The sequence below is a fragment of the Dendropsophus ebraccatus genome, chromosome 1, assembly GCF_027789765.1.
Source record: "Dendropsophus ebraccatus isolate aDenEbr1 chromosome 1, aDenEbr1.pat, whole genome shotgun sequence".
Taxonomy (NCBI): Eukaryota; Metazoa; Chordata; class Amphibia; order Anura; family Hylidae; genus Dendropsophus; species Dendropsophus ebraccatus.
This window is the reverse complement of record NC_091454.1, coordinates 134,841,431-134,861,236: the sequence shown is the minus strand read 5'-3', so window position 1 is coordinate 134,861,236 and position 19,806 is coordinate 134,841,431. Positions and strand designations below refer to the sequence as shown.

Sequence of the window (19,806 nt, the reverse complement as noted above, 5' to 3'; positions counted from 1 at the left end):
AATGTGTCTAATCATATGGTTTCAGAAGGAACACCCTCCTTTCCTCTACCCTTAACAGGACTCGGTATTCTGGAGTATCTCTGAATGTCATCCAATCGAACCACGTTTTCTTAAATCTATCATTAGAATTATGTATGGAAGAAGTCAAATCCTCCATCAGCATGAGGTCGTTAACCTTCAAAACCCATGCGGAGATTGGTGGGGGGATCGTTTTTTTTCCAATACAAAGGAATGCAAGCCCTTGCAGCCATAATCAAGAATCTGAGAAGGGATTTTTTTGTAAGTGGAAGAACAAAATGCTGAAGGAGGAACAGAGATGGTGTAAGCTCTCTAGAGCTTTTTGGTCACCTGTCTGATGGCCCTTTTCACCTCCTCCCAAAAGGAGGACAGTATCGGACATGTCCAGTATATACTGCGCCATCAAATCTGCTGCAGATCCTGTACGTGTGAACGCACCCTTAGGCTATGTTCACACTACGTAAGTTTCTGGCCGTAGCGCGCTCCGTGAATAAGCGGCCGGAGATTTACGTAGTTTGCGTACAATGGAAAGTATACGATCTACGGCTGCACAGTTCACACTACGTACAAACTTCCGCCCGGATCGTATGCAGCGCCGTAAAAAATGAACCAGACCATTGTTTCGGGACGGAAATGCTGTAACTTACGCCCGTAGCGTAACATGCGGTCCTGTACGGAGTGGTGATTTCTTCTTTTTTACACTTTGATTTGCCGATCCAAAAGGTTCTGTGGGGTGTCCGGGGCTAGCCGAAGATATCCAAGTAAAAGACCGCTGTCAGATCGCTACGTACGCCGCTTGGGCAGCGTACGTAGCTTACGGGCGTAAGTTTGCGGACCGTACGTAGCCGGCCACAACTTGCGTAAATACCGGCCGTAGTTTTACACGTATATGTCCGGCCGCGAAAAATATGCGGACGGACATATACGTAGTGTGAACATAGCCTTAAGCTGCCTGTGATTATAGCTGCATTCCTTTCAAGGAATTCTCTGGGACTTGAAAATTAACAGCCTTTCCTAAGGATAGACCATCAATGTTTGATCATGTAAAGTAAATTGAAGACTATGGGTCCAAGTGCAAAATTGCTCACAGGCAGGGGCGTAGCTACAGTGGTCGCAAGGGTCGCAGTTGCGACCTGGCCCACCAGTCAGAGGGGCCCGGCCGCCCCCCCTTGCCACTTCACAATCTAACCAACCTTGTGCAGCTGCTCGCATCCCACAAACCCACGGATGCAGGCTGCTGCCGCTGCACAGGAAGCGCTGGAGCCGATAGGGGGCCTGAGGCCCTCCCCCCTGTATGCCTGACAGTCTCCAGCGGCAGGCTGCAGAGCTGAGGACCCTCACCAGGACGAGTCAGGGATCGCACATCCCCCTCCTCTCTCCACTGTAGCAGGGGGCTGGTCATGTGCAGCACTCACCTCCTCATAAGCAGCTGTCGGGACTGGAGGGAGGAAGCATCACCAGAGTGAGTGGGTCGGGGGCTGGGGTGCTGTGTATCTGCTGTATCAGGCTGTCAGGTTTGTCTGGCTCCTGCACACTGTCCTATCAGGCTTCCTCCCCCTGACTGGAGCAGACACACACAGGGGCAGGAGCTCTTAAGGGGGATTTATTGTGAGTTTCCTCAGTAGTAGCTACAAGTACTATACAGCTGCTAGTCAGTAGTGGATTATAATAGGGGCGTTTTGGGCGGCAGCCCGGGGCCCGGAGCTCCTGGGGGGCCCATGACCACCCAAAAAGACTTATACTTTCAGTGGTGTATTGTCTCCTGGCTACACTTCTGCCATGATTTGCAAAAAATCACTGTTTTTTTAATGGCAATTTTGCACAAATCAGGACATCATGACATTATCTATCCTGTACTATGAGCACCAGGCTAGTGCTGCCACAGTTACAGTGTGCTGGGGGGGCCCAGGCTTGGTGAACAGCCCAGGGCCTATGGTAAAGTTAATCCGTCCCTGCTGCTAGTGAGTTCACAGAATGAATCCACTTTTTCCCTGTCCCCTCCAGTTCCCTCCCTGCTGCACACAATCTCCATGTAGCCCTAACTTATGATCTCTTATTCTCTATAAACAGCTGCATCGGGGGTTTATTGATCACCACTTGTCCAGCACCAGAAAACTTGGAGTTTCCTCTGTTCAATATTTCACACCACCTATACACAGCCAGGCAGGTGGAAGTCAGCCTTTAAAAAGTGTTTTCCTATCATACAAAATATTGCTAGGAAAGCAATCACTTTCTGGTTACTATGACTGGTTACTGGAGAGGACTTCTCACCCTGGCTCCTAAATATAAGGACAGGGCAGCAGTATACACTGACACTGCACACTGTAGCTGCCATACACATTACAGTAACAGTTCCCATCATAGTAATTTGTGTCTTTCATTACAATTTTTTCTTCTATGAGGTCTCTTTATTGTGGGAGAAATTATACTTTTTGCCCCCCGCCCTCTCAAAACTGCAGGGTGTGACAGAACTGTGTGTGGCAGCAGCCTAAAACAAAGACACAACTCTTTTGAAAGAAGCAATCACCTTACATCCCAATTCTCTGAGCCCTATAAATGTTGTATTCTACTGTGGACTGAGCTTTGTGAGGTGCATTTGTCGTGTGCTCATCTGTACTTATCTGTACTATTTTAGAGTATGTTCACACAGCGTATGAGACCAGCCGTTCCGTGATCCGGCCGGGTCACGGAATGGCCGGTCTCTGCACAGATCATCCTCATAGCACACAAAGAAGCAAGCATCCGGAGCCGGTCACTTCATTGTGTGAACTGACAGGTCTTTCTGCGGCCGCAATTCACTGAATTTTGGCCACAGAAAACTGACATGTCAGTTGTTTGCAGCGCCGTACAGGATCCCGGCCAGAGCGTATACTATGTGTGTACACTCTGGCCGGGATCCCATAGAAAATAGGCAGTGTTCCACCCATACAAAGTACGACCGTTGTTGCCGATGGCAACCACGGCCATACTTTAACAGTGTGTGAACATAGCCTTAGGGTAAAGGGGACTTTTTTTTAGGGGGGCCCCAAGTTGACCTCTTGCACCTGGGCCCATGAGACATTAGCTACGCCCCTGATCACAGGGCCAACTAACTAATGCTTAATTATTAGCTTTGGCCTCCTCATATGGGAAAGAAACAATTTATGGGAACCCTCTAGCTCCTGCTCCAAAGTGCAACCCTCTGCCCCCTCTATAGTTACATACTGAGAGTAGGAGGGCTGAGCTCAATAATTGTAGTTGTAGCCCATGAGCAGAAAACAGCCAAGCACACAAAGTGATTCAGTGAGGCTAATGTTAAAGTTTGTGGGTTGACCATGCGTACACACACCACAAACTGGCTTATTTGAATCCAGTAGGATACATAGATTAATCGGCACTGCTGTTATCATGTGTGGTAAGGATGCTTCACGCATGGCTAGTGTGGAGGTGCCCTACCACTAAAGTCTGCATTCAGGTTTTGTACCAATTCATAGAATGGTATTGTTAGGGTGGTCTTCAGGTAAGACCTTCAGGTATATTGGATGGTAGCCAGATTGGAGGGGCAACTCGGCCGAGAAGGATGCAGACAACTCGAGATGGTTCTGAGTAGCAGCATGTTTATTGCAACAAAGTCATCTTCTTTTATACCCCTTGCGGGGTGTACACTTCATTAAACATTAACACAGAATCTTTAGGTATTTTCCATAGTATTTTCCAAAATAGTACCAAGTATGGTACCAAAAGAAAGAAAGAGTAGAGCAGATGTTATCTGGCAGTGGCTCTGTTCTTTGTGGTCATCAGGTGCATTCTCACAACAGTACTTCTCTACAAGAACTAGAAATCTCTAGCGGTGCCTTATAAACAATAAATAAGTAGTGCAAGATTTTACACAGCAGATGGATATAACAGCATCTGTCTCTCTTTCAAGAGTAAAGTCAAGGAAAGTATTTGGTGCCCAGCATGTAAATGATGCGTAAGTTTACAGGCACAGAATAAGACATTACTTAGCTGTAAACTGTGGGAAAGAAACACATTGTGAGTTTTCCATTTTGATGCCAGCTTGGTAAATACATTCTTGCACTTGGCCCATTAACTTCTGTGGCCTTGTTACTGTGTCAGCATAAGAAAACAAGCCTCAACTAGATAAGCTACAGAATACTAAGGAATACATCATGCGTAGTTGATATATCTTGTATGCAATAGGAACGTTTCCAAAAGAAAACAATTGCTGATGCAACTTCACAAAAGTGATAGTAAAGGAGACTCCGCTGGAGCTCCAGTTTGAAAGCTAGTTACAGCTTTGCAACCAAATGTATCATTTCCTGTCCTAATACAAATGAAGATTACAACTAAAGCAACTGCAATTCAGGTGCAAAGGAAATTACTCCACCACAGATTAATACATTGGACTTTAGTAGCAATGAGCAAATTGGCATTTTCCACATTTTCCCATTGTCCAGATTAGTGATGTCACAATACCAGAATTTTGAGTTTGATACCAATACCAGCTGTTTTATTTCGATACCCAATACCATTTCGATACTAAAGTTTGAAAAAAGAAAGGAAAAATACAAATATAATGCTCCCCCCCCCCCGGACTGCGGATATGTGAACTAAAACCCCCAGCAACCCCCCCCCCTATATGCACAACAAGTCCCAGCATACCTCTTTGTTCCCAAGGAGGTATGCTGGGAGTTGTTGTGCACAAGGGGGTATGCTGGGAGTTGTTGTGCACAAGAGGGTATGCTGGGAGTTGTTGTACCTAAAGAGGTATGCTGGGAGTTGTTGTGCACAAGGGGTATGCTGGGAGTTGTTGTGCACAAGGGGGTATGCTGGGAGTTGTTGTGCACAAGAGGGTATGCTGGGAGTTGTTGTGCACAAGGGGGTATGCTGGGAGTTGTTGTGCACAAGGAGGTATGCTGGGAGTTGTTGTGCACAAGGAGGTCAATGCCATAGATAGAGGGGACAGAGAGAAAGAAGAGACAGAGAGAAAGAAGAGACAGAGAGAAAGAAGAGATAGAGAGATAGAGGGGACAGAGAGAAAGAGGAAACAGATAGAGAGATAGAAAGCTAGATAGATAGATAGAGAGATAGATAGATAGATAGATAGATAGATAGATAGATAGATAGATAGATAGATAGATACAGGGTAGATGTGAAAATAGCAGGGCACTCACACTGACTGATGGACACAAGGTAAGAAGCCAGAGGAAACTAGTAATGTAATTAAACTGACAGATAGGAGATAGAAAGAAGGAGAGAAAAGAATCCGCAGGCCTACATCAGGGGATCTTGGAGGCTACCCGGGGAGGCTGTGGAGGAGGGAGGAGACGCACAGGCCGGGCAGAGGTCACCACACTGCCCGGGCAGCATGGCCTGTGCTATGGAGAACGCCGCCGCAGCTGCCTCACATACAGACCAATGATTGATGTCCTGACGACCAGGGCCATCTTACCCATTGGGCATGGTAGGAGGCTGCCCGGGGGCCCTAGCGTCCTAGGGGGCCCCTGCCCTCTGTGACATACCTGTATTTTTTGCTTTATAAGACGGCGAAGACGGCTCCCAAGCAGTGCTAAGCACCGCAAGGAAGCCGTCCCGCCCCCTGTATTGCCGCTCACTATGCATATGCATAGTGAGCGGCCCTGAGCGACCCCCTCCCTCCCCCCGCCCGCCGCTTCTATCGCTTCTCAGCTGAGCCGATCAGAAGCCCAGGAAAGTGCAATGAGCAGCACTTTCCTGGACTTCTGATCGGCTCAGCTAAGCGGCGATAGAAGGGGCAGGCTGGGCGGTCCAGGAACTCACCCGTCCGCCGGCCCCAGCAGCTGATGTCTCCCGGCAGCGTGCACTTCCGAACAGGGGCAGATTAAGTTTACCATAGGCCCTGGGCTGTGCACCAAGCCTGGGCCCCCCCACCCCACTGTAACTATGGCAGCACTAGCCTGGTGTTTATAGTACAGGACAGATAATGTCATGATGTCCTGATTTGTGCAAAATTGCCATTAAAAAACAGTGATTTTTTGCAAATCATGGCGGAAGTGTAGCCAGGAGACAGTACACCACTGAAAGTATAAGTCTTTTTGGGTGGTCATGGGCCCCCCAGGAGCTCAGGGCCCCGGGCTGCCGCCCAAAACGCCCCTATTATAATCCACTACTGCTTCCGAATCCTCCGGCACAGGCAGCGGGGTACAGAGAAGCTGCCTGTGTCCCGGATGTGTGGTGCAGCCAGACACTTCCGGCACAGGCAGTCTCTCTGTAAACCGCTGCCTGTGCCGGAGGATGTCGGGAGTGGCGTGCTGACGGGAGAGGAGCTGCTGGGACCGCCGGACAGGTGAGAAACTGGTTTGTTGTTTTGGGGGGCACTGGCTACTATGGGGGCACTGGCTACTATGGGGGCACTGGCTACTATGTGGGGGCACTGGCTACTATGTGGGGGCACTGGCTACTATGGGGGGCACTGGCTACTATGGGGGCACTGGCTACTATATGGGCGGCACTGACTACTATGGGGGGCACTGGCTACTATGTGGGGGCACTGGCTACTATGGGGGGCACTGGCTACTATGGGGGCACTGGCTACTATATGGGCGGCACTGACTACTATGGGGGCACTGGCTACTATGTGGGGGCACTGGCTACTATGGGGGGCACTGTCTACTATGGGGGCACTGTCTACTATGGGGGGCACTGTCTACTATGGGGGGCACTGTCTACTATGGGGGGCACTGGCTACTATGGGGGGCACTGGCTACTATGGGGGCCACTGGCTATTATGGGGGGCACTATATGTGGGCATTGGCTACTATGTGTGGCACTATATGCAAAGATGTGGGGGATTTTATGGCGGCGGATGGGGGGGGGGCCCAATTCGCACCTCTGCCCAGGGGCCCATAATGCTGTTAAGACGGCCCTGATGACGACCAGTCCAGCATACCGTCCAGCAGGCTGTCGGGTGGCTGCAGCGTTCTCTTTAGGCCCCCTGCTTCCCGTTCAGTGTGATGAAGTTTGGTTTCCACCTGGACGCTATCTGCACTGCAATGCCGTTTTTAATAAAATGAAGGCTGCACAGCCCGCACCCATGTGAGAGGGTTATCTGCAGGTTACATCCCCCCCTATAGCCAGAGCCGATCCCCCAGTCACCCCCACATTACTGATGTCCACACTGGCAGCATCCTCACAGCCCCGGCCGGCTTCCTCCTCCTCATGGCCGGCTTCCTCCACCTCACAGCCGTGCTGGACATGGATTGGTCGCATCTCCTCCTCCTCCTCAGCAGGCCCGCTCCATATGCAGCAGACTCCTGCTGTATATGGAGCGTCTGGGAAAGGGGTTAAATGCCGATGTCAGGTGTGACTGTAACGCCTGGAGTCGTGGATCCACTGAACGTCACTAGCGATGGCACTAACCTCACCAGGGAGCGGAGTCTAAGGGGCCGCTGGTTTTCACCAGAGCCCGCCGCAAGGAGGGATGGACTTGCTGTGGCAGCCATCCCCCAGGTCGCTACCCCTGGCTCGGTTGCTAGTGACAGCAGGCGAGGCATGGCAGGAGCAGTAGGCAGAAGATAGTGCAGGCAGAGGTCTGTAAGCGTAACCGCAGGTGGCAGACAGTACTCAGGAAACAACGGGTTAAGCAGCGGGCAGGAGCTAGGGACCGGGACAGTGGACAGGAACTGGGAACAAGGACTGAAGTCAGGAACAACAGGAAGCTGGGACAAACGCTATGGGACGCATGTAGGGGCTCCAACCCCTGTAGTGGGGCAGGGCTAGAATTTATAGGAGAGTGTGATGTGCAAGAACCAATTAGGGGCGGACTGCCCCTTTAACTCTGAGACAGCCTGCGCGCGCGCGCCCCAGGAGGCGGAGGCGCGCGCGCCGGCCAACACAGCAAGAGACAGGAGCGGAGGAAGGTGAGGCGCCCCCAGGGGCCAAACTAGTAGCAGCGCCGGGTCCCTGTACATGGACCCCGGGCTGCATGGGGGCAAAGGGGAGGTTGCGGCGGCGGCAGTAAAATAGCCGGCACTAGCAATCGCTATGTGCCGGCTATTTGAATTTGACGCCGCAGGGAGTGGAGTGTTCGTGGGCAGAGAAGGTGACACTAGAGGACAGGGGGCGGCACACAGAGAACACGGCCGGCGCTCAGGCAGCTGCCGTCTGCCATGTTCTCTGCTCTATACTTTATGTTAAGCTGCGTTATTATGCGGCTTAACATAAAGTATCGATTACAGGAAATCCTGGTACCAAACCGTATTTTTGCCCGAAATATTGATAGTAGTATCGATATTTTGGTGCATCGTGCATCCCTAGTCCAGATACATAACATAACATATCGCATTTAAATATTATACAACTAATTATGACTCAATATACCAATGATGCGCGAATATACCAATCCGCGTAACCACTAAAGTATACATTAATTTTATATTAATCTTGAATGCAGCTCCTATATGTAGGTTTACAACATGTGGCTTGTTTGTTGGATATAATTCAGCAGCATACCTTGAGGCTGGTTAGTTTGTTCCTGCTGTATGTAGAGGTGCCCACCATTTTTGTATTCAGAAATATTTAAAAGTAAAGTGAAATACATAAATAACAAAAAAGTATGGGAAAACTTACATAGTTGGTCCTTTTGCCCTATAGATGCCCCTGACTCCGCCACCTGTTCCCAGACCTGGTTTCAACCAGTCCGGGAAAGATAGCTGGAATCCCAGATGCAGCGTCGCTCTTAATTGAGCTTGTGCAGCTATTTCCTGGTTAAAATGGCTGCAAGAAGGAGCTACGCCTGTGACATCACAATAGCGGATCTGTATTTACTGGAAGGTTTGTGGACATTTCTTTGTAACAGAAATGGGCATTTGAACAAAACATCTTCGATAATGCTTTGGTTTTGGGCTATGTTCACAAGCTGTACAGATAACGGCGGTTCCACCGTGAACAGATGTTGTTTAAAGCTACCTACAGCCGGAATTAATGTTCATGATCCTTAATTCTGGCCAAAAGGAAGTGTTAAACACCAGCTGCTCACAGCAGAACGGCCGTTGTTTGTACAGTGGGTGGACATAGCTTAGATGTAGTTCTTTTTTTTTATCATCCTCAAATCGGTGCTGAATTATTTCTTTATAGTGAGAGGAGTTAACTTTTTTCTCATTCACAGGTCTAATTCCCATGCATAGAAATTGTCAACATAAAGTACATTATTTTAATAATTTTCACCTGTGAAATTGCCACAAACCACATTGCAAAACCACAGCTAGGTTTCTATGTGAGAAGCTGATATGAATGTTATCTCAGGTCACTACAGATTTCCAAAATAAAAATTCTGTTGAATTGCATGAAATCTGTAAAACAAATATAAATTATGATCATTGTTAGCAAAGCTGCTAATGTATTGTATCTGTCCTTCGGCTAGGGCTGGGGGGGGGGGGGGGGGGGTGCTGGTTGAGTAGCTATCAATGTGGACCCCTGAGCCTCCTAATGGATCAAGTATACTTCCAGTGTAGACTGAACAATCGGGTTTGGATGGACTCGAGCATGCTCGAGGTTCGCTCATCTCTATTAACAACAAATTGGAATTTGTTGTTAATAGAGATGAGCGAACCTCGAGCATGCTCGAGTCCATCCAAACCCGATCGTTCGGCATTTGATTAACGGTGGCTGCTGAAGTTGGATAAAGCACTAAGGTTGTCTGGAAAACATGGATATAGCCAATGACTATATCCATGTTTTCCACATAGCCGAAAGCATCCGAGTGCCGATCTCATTGATGTTTGCTGTATAAGTATGCAGCATAGATCTCAATGAGAGATCAGTGCACTTATACTAGAAGTCCCCCAGGGGGGCTTCTAGTATAAGTGTAAAAAAGAAAAAAAAAAAAAGTGCTGTTATTACTAAAAAGCCCCCTCCCCTAATAAAAGTCTGAATCACCCCCCTTTTCCCATGTTTTAAATAAAAGTAAATAAATAAATAAACATGTTTGCTATCGCCGCGTGCGTAATCGCCTGAACTATTAATTAATCACATTCCTGATCTCGCACAGTAAACGGCGGAAGCGCAAAAAAATCCCAAACTGAAAAATTGCGCATTTTTGTTGCATCAAATCCAGAAAAAATGTAATAAAAAGCGATCAAAAAGTCGTATATGCGCAATCAAGGTACCGATAGAAAGTAAACATCATGGCGCAAAAAATGACACCTCCCACAGCCCCAAGGATAAAAGCGTTATAATGGGAATGGAGCGATTTTAAGGAACGTATATTTGTTAACAATGGTTAAAAATTTTTACAGGCAATCGGATACAATATAAGTTATACATGTTATATATTGTTGTAATCGTAACGACTTGAGGAACATGCATAACAAGTCAGATTTACCCCAGGGCGAATGGCGTAAAAACAAAAAAAACCCTAAATTAAACAAATGCATTTTTTTGTTCAATTTCACCACACATTGAATTTTTTTCTGGTTTCGCAGTGTACTTTATGCAAAAATTCAGCCTGTCATTGCAAAGTACAATTAGTAGCGCAAAAAATAAGGGCTCATGTGGGTTTCTAGGTGGAAAAATGCAAGTGCTATGTCCTTTTAAACACAAGGAGGAAAAAACGAAACCGCAAAAACGAAAATTGGCTCCGTCCTTAAGAGGTTAAAAGCATTTCTCTCTCTACTGGGTGGGAGTGGGGGAGGGGCATGGCCTGCACACGGTGGTCTACAGCACTGTACTCTGTCCCAGGAAGTCTCCCTCACCTTCCAAATCATAGCAGATCCACTTAAGGCTGGGGTCTACATTAGGGGACAGGATTGTGGAGGTAATCTCTTCATAGCTGTAACCCCTCTCTCCCCAGACAGAGAGCGCTGCTGTACTGTGCCCACATCTGCCCTGCTCATTCCTTCATGCTCCTTGCAGTCTCTGTCCACCCTTGTGTTTCCCATCATTTCCATTCATGCTATAATGTGCCTGCAGTTACACTTAGTTATACACACACTGCTGCTATAATGAGCCTGCACTTACACTTAGCTATACACACTGCAGTATATAAAGTTTCTGTCTATGTCCTCCTGCACATGGGTATCTGCATCTCCATTCTGTATCTACAAATTGCTGCTGTTTTTTCATTCTTATGCAGTTACTATACATTATACTCCACATACTGATTGCTATACTGTAAGTAACTTATAATATGACATTTTCAGCTGTTCTCATTGTTTGTTTAATCTGTTCTACATGTTATTCAGAATAAAAAAAATATATAATATTTTGGAGGTGTGGAATGAATTGTATCAGTGAGTTCTTATGGGAAAATTTGCTTTGGTTTAAGGGTGGATTTGGATTACAGTTCAGGAACAAATTATGTTTGTAATCCAAGGCAACACTGCACATTAAATAAAATGTTGGAAGCTAAGAAGTTAACTTTTACAAGTCTATGGCTCAATATTCTTGCAGCAGAATTTAAATCGGCTGCGGGAATGGAGTGCCATAGGCTTTAATAGAAATCACTATGAAAAGCGTGCAGCAGGAAATCCGCTGCAAATGAAGTACATGTGAAGGCACCCTAATACTATATCAATAGTATGCTATGATTACAGAAGGATAGTTGGAAATGCACCGTTTTGATAGCAATGGTTATTTGCACTATGGATATTCAGTAAAGCCGTGCATTTTTATATGTGGGTCAGAACTTATCCCTATATCAATTGCCGCTACTGGAATCCTGTGTTTGTCTGTACACCTGGTAAGTGGTAAGTTTGACTGTATTTTATGGTTATTATCTAATGTATTGCTTCAAAATTGCATGACATTTCAATAGCAGAGAGTCACTAAATTTAGTGACCAAGTTAGCAGCCGGCTTGTTCCCACTGTGTTAATCAGGTATATGTGGGAATAAAAACAGGTGTACAAGTTACACTAGCCAATCCCACAGTAAGCTCACTGCAGTCTATGGGGACAGGACACTATATATACAGTGCTCTGTTGGTTATCATTCTAGCAATTCCAAGATGAGGGGTATTTTGGCGTTACTTGCCCTGGTGGCAGCTGTCACCAGCATGGAGAATTTCAGTGGGTAAGTACAATTTGTTGGTTTCTGCCTCCTTATTATTATTATTATTTTTTTATCAGGGTACATGAAAATGTTCTAGTACTGTAGTATTTCTGTGCGGGCTGCAGAAGCGTTCAATCTCCAAATAGATTGTGGACTAAGGCAATTACTTGATTTTTTAAAAAAAAAGCTGGCAAAAAGCTGAAAGCTTAACTTACTAGCGTGTATATTGATAAAGCTGAATGTGTAATGGGAATTACTGGCTGAGGTGGCCATAATGTTACAATCACGGCCGAGAGTAATGATCATGATCATCAGTCACGGCCATATTTATAATGAGAAACAGATTGCTGAACTCAGGGAGAACAGCCAAATGACAACACTGCCGGCTGCTAATGAAAGCGCTCAATGCAGTGAAGTCCTAGGTGCATTTCCCCCTGGGACACATGAGTATGCAAAAGAGGAGTCTGTGGAGCCTCATTGAAGAGTCTCAAAACACAGGACTAGCCAGATATCCCTCCGGGAAGGACCCAGCCAAATGGCAGCTCCTGATAGGAAACCACCAAATCCACCATATTAAGTGGCCCTATAAGTCAGTGTAATGACAAGGGATAAACCAAGGCTAGGTAACCATCCACAGACAACTGTTTTGGGGTGTTGCCCCTCATCAGTGTGGAGCAGGATTCTGGCTAGGTGGGAGCAATGCCTAGTAGAGCCATAAGAGAAACAGATTGCTGAACTCAGGGAGAACAGCCAAATGACAACACTGCCGGCTGCTAATGAAAGCGCTCAATGCAGTGAAGTCCTAGGTGCATTGCCCCCTGGGACACATGAGTATGCAAAAGAGGAGTCTGTGGAGCCTCATTGAAGAGTCTCAAAACACAGGACTAGCCAGATATCCCTCCGGGAAGGACCCAGCCAAATTGGCTGGGTCCTTCCCGGAGGGATATCTGGCTAGTCCTGTGTTTTGAGACTCTTCAATGAGGCTCCACAGACTCCTCTTTTGCATACTCATATTTATAATGAGACTGCTGCCTTTCCAGCTATGTTCCAGAAGTGGGATCATAGCCTATAAGAAACTGCAGGGAATATAGAAGAGAACTAAGTGCATTTCATACATTTTAATGGCTAAGTTCCCACTTTAGGAACATAGCGGGGAAACGTGGCCGTCTCGTAATATTTACGGCTGCTAATAATGATCATAGTCCTTATTTGCAGCCATGATTATAAAGAGATGGCCACCTTTCCCTCCTATGTTCCCAAAGTGGGAACATAGCCCTACACAGTAAAATAAAGGCAAATACTAAAGTAAAAAAACACAGTTGAATTTCAAATATAATAATAAGCTACATTAAAGTCTATGGAAAAACAGCAAATGTGTGCACACATTGTAAAAAAGTCCATGGAAAAACAGCAAATGTGTGCACACATTGTAAAAAAAAAAAGGTTGTTTTCCATGGACTTTAATGTAGAGTTAAAAAAAGGGAAAATGACTGTGTTTTAGCCCTATTTTATCATTGTATCTTAACAGGAAATTGTTTGTTAAAGCAGATTTCAGCAATTTTAAACATATTAAGGCTATGCTAATGAAAAGTAATACTTTTATTTCTGAACATCTCTACAGACAACAAGTCCTGAGAATTCTCCCAGCCAATGAGGAGCAGGTGAACTTGGTTCGAGACCTGGAAAATTTTGAAGCTCTGCAGGTAATAAAGTCAATCAGATTCTAGATTTCCCAGGCTCTGTTCACATATAGCATTTAGGCCATGTTCACACGCTGTCTTCTTTTTAATTAAGATAGCGGCTGTTAATTTATACTCAAAATAATAATTTCCAATGAAGGCTATGGAAACAAGGGCCGTTAATTCGCACAATGCATTGAATAACAGCGGCTGTTTGCAGTGGCCGTCAACTGAATGTTCATGTGATTAATTGTGGCCGCTATTTAGCGAACAGCAGACATTAGTTTACATTGTTCAAACATAGATTTTTGTTTTCACTGTCCTTTCATTTGTCTTTTCATTTAAATTCAATGGACCCTTTAAAATTAGTCCCACCCAAAAAGGCCATCATCAACCTTAACTAGAATAATATACCAATGCCTGTAATTTTATACGCAAAACAACGGCTGAGTATGAAATTACATGTGAACACAGCCTTGATACAGTATGCATTTATTTAGTGTTCATTAGTGCTATTTTGGTAGAAATTGCACAATGCGTTATAAAATATTAATATTTTTTGCAACAAACCATAATCACTGCAAAAATATTGCTTTTGTACCATAAAATTGCAATTCGTGGCAAAATAGCACTAATTAACGCTATATAAACATGCATTAAATGCTATGATCACAATCATTAATAACCTTAGTTACTCTTATTTGTACAGTTTTTATTTTAGAGGACTGCCATTTTGAGTCTGATTATTTCACAAATAATGGCCGTTGTTTTGAAATAATAACTGGAATTTGGGCGTAACATGAGGGCCGTCCAAAAAATCGCAATTAAACAGCCTAAAAAAGACGTGTTAAGATAGCCTGAGGCTATGTTCACACAACGATTTTTTATGGCTGTTATGTTAGACGCAAAACAATGGCTGTTGTTTTGAGTCTAAAATAACACCCATTGTTTAGTATACTGTGGCAGCAATCATTGCAATGACAGCATTGGTGCATGTTTAAGTTTAAAGTGACATTTTTTCACCTGTTCACACATTGTTCTATTTTCACTCAAAATTGTGGACGTATTGGGCTTTTTTTTTCTGTGTGGGAACATATCTTGATTCCAACAGACATGGCAAATGCTTCTTACTACCTTGCAAAGTTTGACTAGCATGCCCAAAAATGCCAGTCTTAACAAATCGCTCCCACATAGTTCTTAGATATTTTTGGGGTTCTAAGATGTTAATGGGAAATTTTGTGCAATTAGGGTCCAACATAGGAGCTGCCATTATACTATTATTGTATTAACCCTTTCATATTTTGTTTTACAGCTGGATTTCTGGCAGGGACCCTCCAAACCAGAGAGGTTTATTGACATCCGTGTACCATTCTTCAGTCTTCAGGATGTAAAGGTCTATCTGGAGTCAAACGATATCCAGTACAGCATCATGATCAAAGACCTGCAGGTGCAAGCAAAGAAAAGATCTCTATGATTTTTTATTTAAACAATGAGGTAGAAGTATAAAGATCTAAAATCTAGAATTTCATATAATCTTAATACTGGCTACGCTACTTTATGGCAGTTGCTATGTTAGTTGTGCTAGCAATAGTGACCTCATTAGATTTACTATAGGGTAGAACTCTAACACAGTGCTGGTCTGTTCTCGAGTACTCTCTATGACACGTCTCCATTGATTCTAAGGTAAGCCAACCATTTCCAGCTAACAAGCCCCAAACAGCCAAATGGTTACCACATGGTGTACATATTACACAGATCTTTCTGTAGGTATTTTCGAAAACCCCTTTAACACAGTCTCTTCCTATATCTAGCTGTGCAATAGGGCAGCTCCATCTGCCCTATGGAGACTTGGGGCACTTAGATAACATAGACAGCAATGTTTTATGTTAGTGAAGGTATAAAGCTTGTCATCTTCACCTATTTTCCTACTCAAATAGGCCTTGCTGAATGAGGAAAGGAGAGACATGAAAATTGGACGTGCCATGGAAAATGCCCGCTCCACTGACACATTTAACTATGCCACATACCACACTTTTGACGAGGTAAGAGATGATACCTGTCAGTATATTCCCACAGCCCTTATGCTCTCTTTATTCACTGAACATATGCTCAGGTAAAACCATGAGAAACCAAGGCCCAGATTTACTAAAACTGCCTAATTCCTAGACAGTACAAACACGGATGGGAGGTTTTCAGAGGCCCCAGTGTGTATCAGTCTGACATCTGAGGAATTCTGGCGCATTTGCAATAGAAAATCTGGGCCAATATCTGTATACTGCTTATGCTCCCTGTATTCCTAGCGACTGTCTTTTATCATTTGAGCTAAATTGGCATAAATGATGTCCTAAAAGATTCATTTTTTTGTATTGGATAAATTCTAAGTATTGCTTATATTTCATGTCTCCACAGATTAACAAATTTATTGACACCTTAGTGGCGGAAAATCCTGGTCTTGTAAGCAAAGTTCAGATTGGCAAAAGCTATGAAGGTCGTCCTCTGAATGTTCTGAAGGTAAGATCAATCTATAGTTTTCACCATTTATGAATATAGTGCACGCCTGTACCTATTTCCTTTCTATGCTGTCTACAATTTTTATGTATGTGCCTCGTCTTTCAATGACGCATATTCTCTCCTGTATTTTAGTAACATAACCAAAGTAGTCTACGCTGCATGCAGGAGTACTAGCTCATCCTTGATAAAGAACTTCATTAAATAACATATTTAAATACTTTATATAAAATCGTGTAAATTAACAGATTAAGCAAGTATGATGACTACATTAAATTTGTATTCCATATTGTGTTCTAGTTCAGCACTGGTGCTAACCGCCCAGCATTCTGGATTGATACTGGAATTCACTCCCGTGAGTGGGTAACTCAGGCCAGTGGTCTGTGGTTTGCTAAAAAGGTATGGAATAACAATTTCTTACTTATACAATGTGTATCAGGCATATTTCTTTACTTAAACCTTCATTTTGTCATTATGAGACATAAAGAGAACAAGGGGAAATATTAAAGCTTATATATGTGATGAAATCAGACATCAGCTATGTCTCATCTCTTCTATTTTCTGTAGATTGTGAAAGATTATGGACGTGACCCATCTCTTACTGCCACCTTGAACTCTTTGGACATCTTTTTGGAAATTGTGACCAACCCTGATGGCTACGTTTTTACCCACACCTCAGTAAGTATTCTTTATTTGGTTATAAGAGAGGCTTTATGCTCCATGTTTTACATCTGCTTTCTGTACATGTCACACTTTATAGCCCTTGTGGTAGTGCACTTAACTCATTATCACTATTATATTACAGAACCGTATGTGGCGTAAGACCAGATCTCCCAATAGTGGCTCCACCTGTATTGGAACTGATCCCAACAGAAACTGGGATGCTGGTTTTGGAGGTACAATGCTCATACATTCAAAAGCACATGTACATTAGTAGAACATAATATTGTTTAGTGGAGCAAAAAATTTAAAGTGTAATCCCGTTTAAGGCTATGTTCACACTACGTATATTTGAGGCTGTATGTTTGAGGCTGTATAGCAACCAAAACAAGGAGTGGATTGAAAACACAGAAAGGCTCTGTTCACACAATGTTGTAATTGAGTGGCTGGCCGTCATTTAATGGCAAATATTTGCTGTTATTTTAAAACAACGGCTGTTGTATTGAAATAATGGAAGTTATTTACCGTTATATGGCGGCCATCCACTCAATTTCAACATTGTGTGGACAGAGCCTTTCTGTGTTTTCAATCCACTCCTGGTTTTGGTTGCTATGAGGACCTGACATGAGGACCAAATACAGCCTCAAATATACATAGTGTGAACTCAGCCTAAACAAGTACTGGAACACCAAAGTGCAATTCAAAAATAGATGTCTAGAAAAACAATGTTGTGAAAGGACATGAAGGTCACTCAGTGAACTTATTCTGATTGTTAAAATAGTAATCATTCCTTTAATGATTTAACGCCAATTTATGCTGCAGCTCTGTCCATAGTTTGTCATCACTCATATTGGTCCCTGTACCCATTAGGGCTTACACTCTAAGTTTATAACTTCTCTTTCTTATTGATGTCTAGGTGGTGGATCCAGCTCAAACCCTTGCACTGAGACTTACAGAGGACGTGCTGCCCACTCCGAGCCTGAAGTCAAGGCTATTGTGGACTTTGTGAAGAGCCATGGAAAAATCAAGGGATTTGTTTCCATCCACAGTTATTCTCAGATGCTCCTCTATCCATATGGCTACACCAATACTCGTACCCCAGACAATGCTGAATTGGTACATTTTTTATACATTTTATGTACTTGGTTATATTAGGAAACTAGAGTGTATATATAAATATATGAGAATCATATTTGTTACCTGAGTTGTATTAATTTTTTGCCGTTTTGTCTACAGGACAGCGTTGCTAAAGCAGCAGTTACTGCATTGACTAAACTGTATGGAACACAATACACATATGGAAGCATCATTACCACCATCTGTAAGTACTAATATACTAGTTAACTTTTTTTTTAATTGGTACTACTAAAAAATTATAGAAATCGGCTCCTTTAAAGAAGTTATACTTACCTCCCCCAATGCCACCAGCTCTCTGTCAGCCTCCAGCCTCCTGTTTCACGACCCAGCAGGAAGTACCCACTAGGTCAGTCAGTGACTGCAGAGATAACCTGCTCAGTCACTGACTGTCTGAGCATGCATTTCTGAGCCGGGTCGTGACATCACCGGATCGGGAGCTACAGGGGACTAAGGGGGCACGGGGAATGGTACATATATCTTCTTTAATTTGTCCCTAAACTCCCCTGCCTGCACTGGATTTTAACTTTTTGCTGGAGTTCTCCTTTAAGTAGATTTAAGAAATCCTGTTATACATAGGAATCACGGGCTATCACCTTTGCCATTTAACTGTTCTGTGAACCAAGAAACTACCTTCATGTAGCTCTGTGATAAAGAGGGTAGAGTAGTTAATATGTTGCGTACAATATATACAGTATTTTAATAATGCTGTATATCATCACGCTTGTTATCATTAACAACAAAAATTTCTTGCTTTATAGACCAAGCCAGTGGCGGTACCGTTGACTGGACCTACAACCAGGGCATCAAGTTCTCTTACACCTTTGAGCTTCGTGATACTGGTCGCTATGGTTTTGCCCTGCCAGCCAACCAGATTATCCCAACTGCTGAGGAGACCTGGCTGGCTCTTACTGTGCTCATTGAGCATACTCGTGATAACCTCTATTAAGTAATAAATGCAATGTAATAAAATGCAATAAAAACAAAATTGTCTGTATCTTTAAATCAAACCAGTACTAAATCATTCAATTTACATGAATTGGAGGGATTGCCTAATCCAAAAAGGTTGGTGCTTTTTTTTAAGGATCCGGGTTGGCAATAAAAAAACAAAACAATAATCGTTCCGAGACTGCAGGGAGTATGAATGAGTGAGCAGTACAGATGTGGGCACATGCTTGCAGCACTCTCTGTCCGGGGAGAGAGGGGTTACAGCTATGGAGAGATTACCTCCACAGTCCTGTCCCCTGATGTGAGCCCCAGCCTAAAGTGGATCTGCCATGATTTGGAAGGTGAGGGAGACTTCCTGGGTCAGAGTACAGTGCTGTAGACCGCGCTATGCAGGCCATGCCATGCCACGCCTCCACTCACGCTCTCACCAAGTTCAGGGAGCTCTTAAACCAAAGCAATGCTCTTAAACCAAGTCACAATTTTGAAAAACTGTGAGCTCTTAAACCAAAACGCTTTTAAACCAAGTTACTCTTAAACCAAGGTACCATTGTATTTTGTAGTTTAATCAATATGCTAATAAGGTGGTTTGGTGCACTGGGGGGCGGGACTAACACCCTGATTGCACCAGCCTTGCCAGCCTGCCCCTTCTAATGAATATTCATCCAGCGCTCTGCAGTGATGAGCAATGTCACTGCAGAGCGTTGCCCCAATACCCATTAAGGCCGGAGGGATCCCTGCACTGAAGGAAGAAGTCCCGTCCCCAATACATCTGAGATTTTGGGGACCCAGAAAGACATTTACTAAGGAGTCTAATTTGTGCGACTAGTCTAATGAGGATTAGGAAATATTTTT

The 19,806-nt window shown here is 44.2% G+C and overlaps 1 protein-coding gene across 1 annotated transcript; it reads left to right on the top strand.

Moving 5' to 3' along the window:
* Nucleotides 1-11,942: 11,942 nt before the first annotated feature.
* On the top strand, nt 11,943-18,994 carry LOC138798649 (carboxypeptidase A1-like). The gene is made up of 11 exons (XM_069979194.1): nt 11,943-12,046; nt 13,647-13,728; nt 15,017-15,151; nt 15,642-15,746; nt 16,114-16,215; nt 16,513-16,611; nt 16,780-16,890; nt 17,018-17,108; nt 17,789-17,988; nt 18,109-18,193; nt 18,768-18,994. The coding sequence occupies exons 1-11, from the start codon at nt 11,982-11,984 to the stop codon at nt 18,953-18,955; spliced, it is 1,263 nt and encodes a 420-aa protein (XP_069835295.1). The 5' UTR covers nt 11,943-11,981; the 3' UTR covers nt 18,956-18,994.
* Nucleotides 18,995-19,806: the final 812 nt, after the last annotated feature.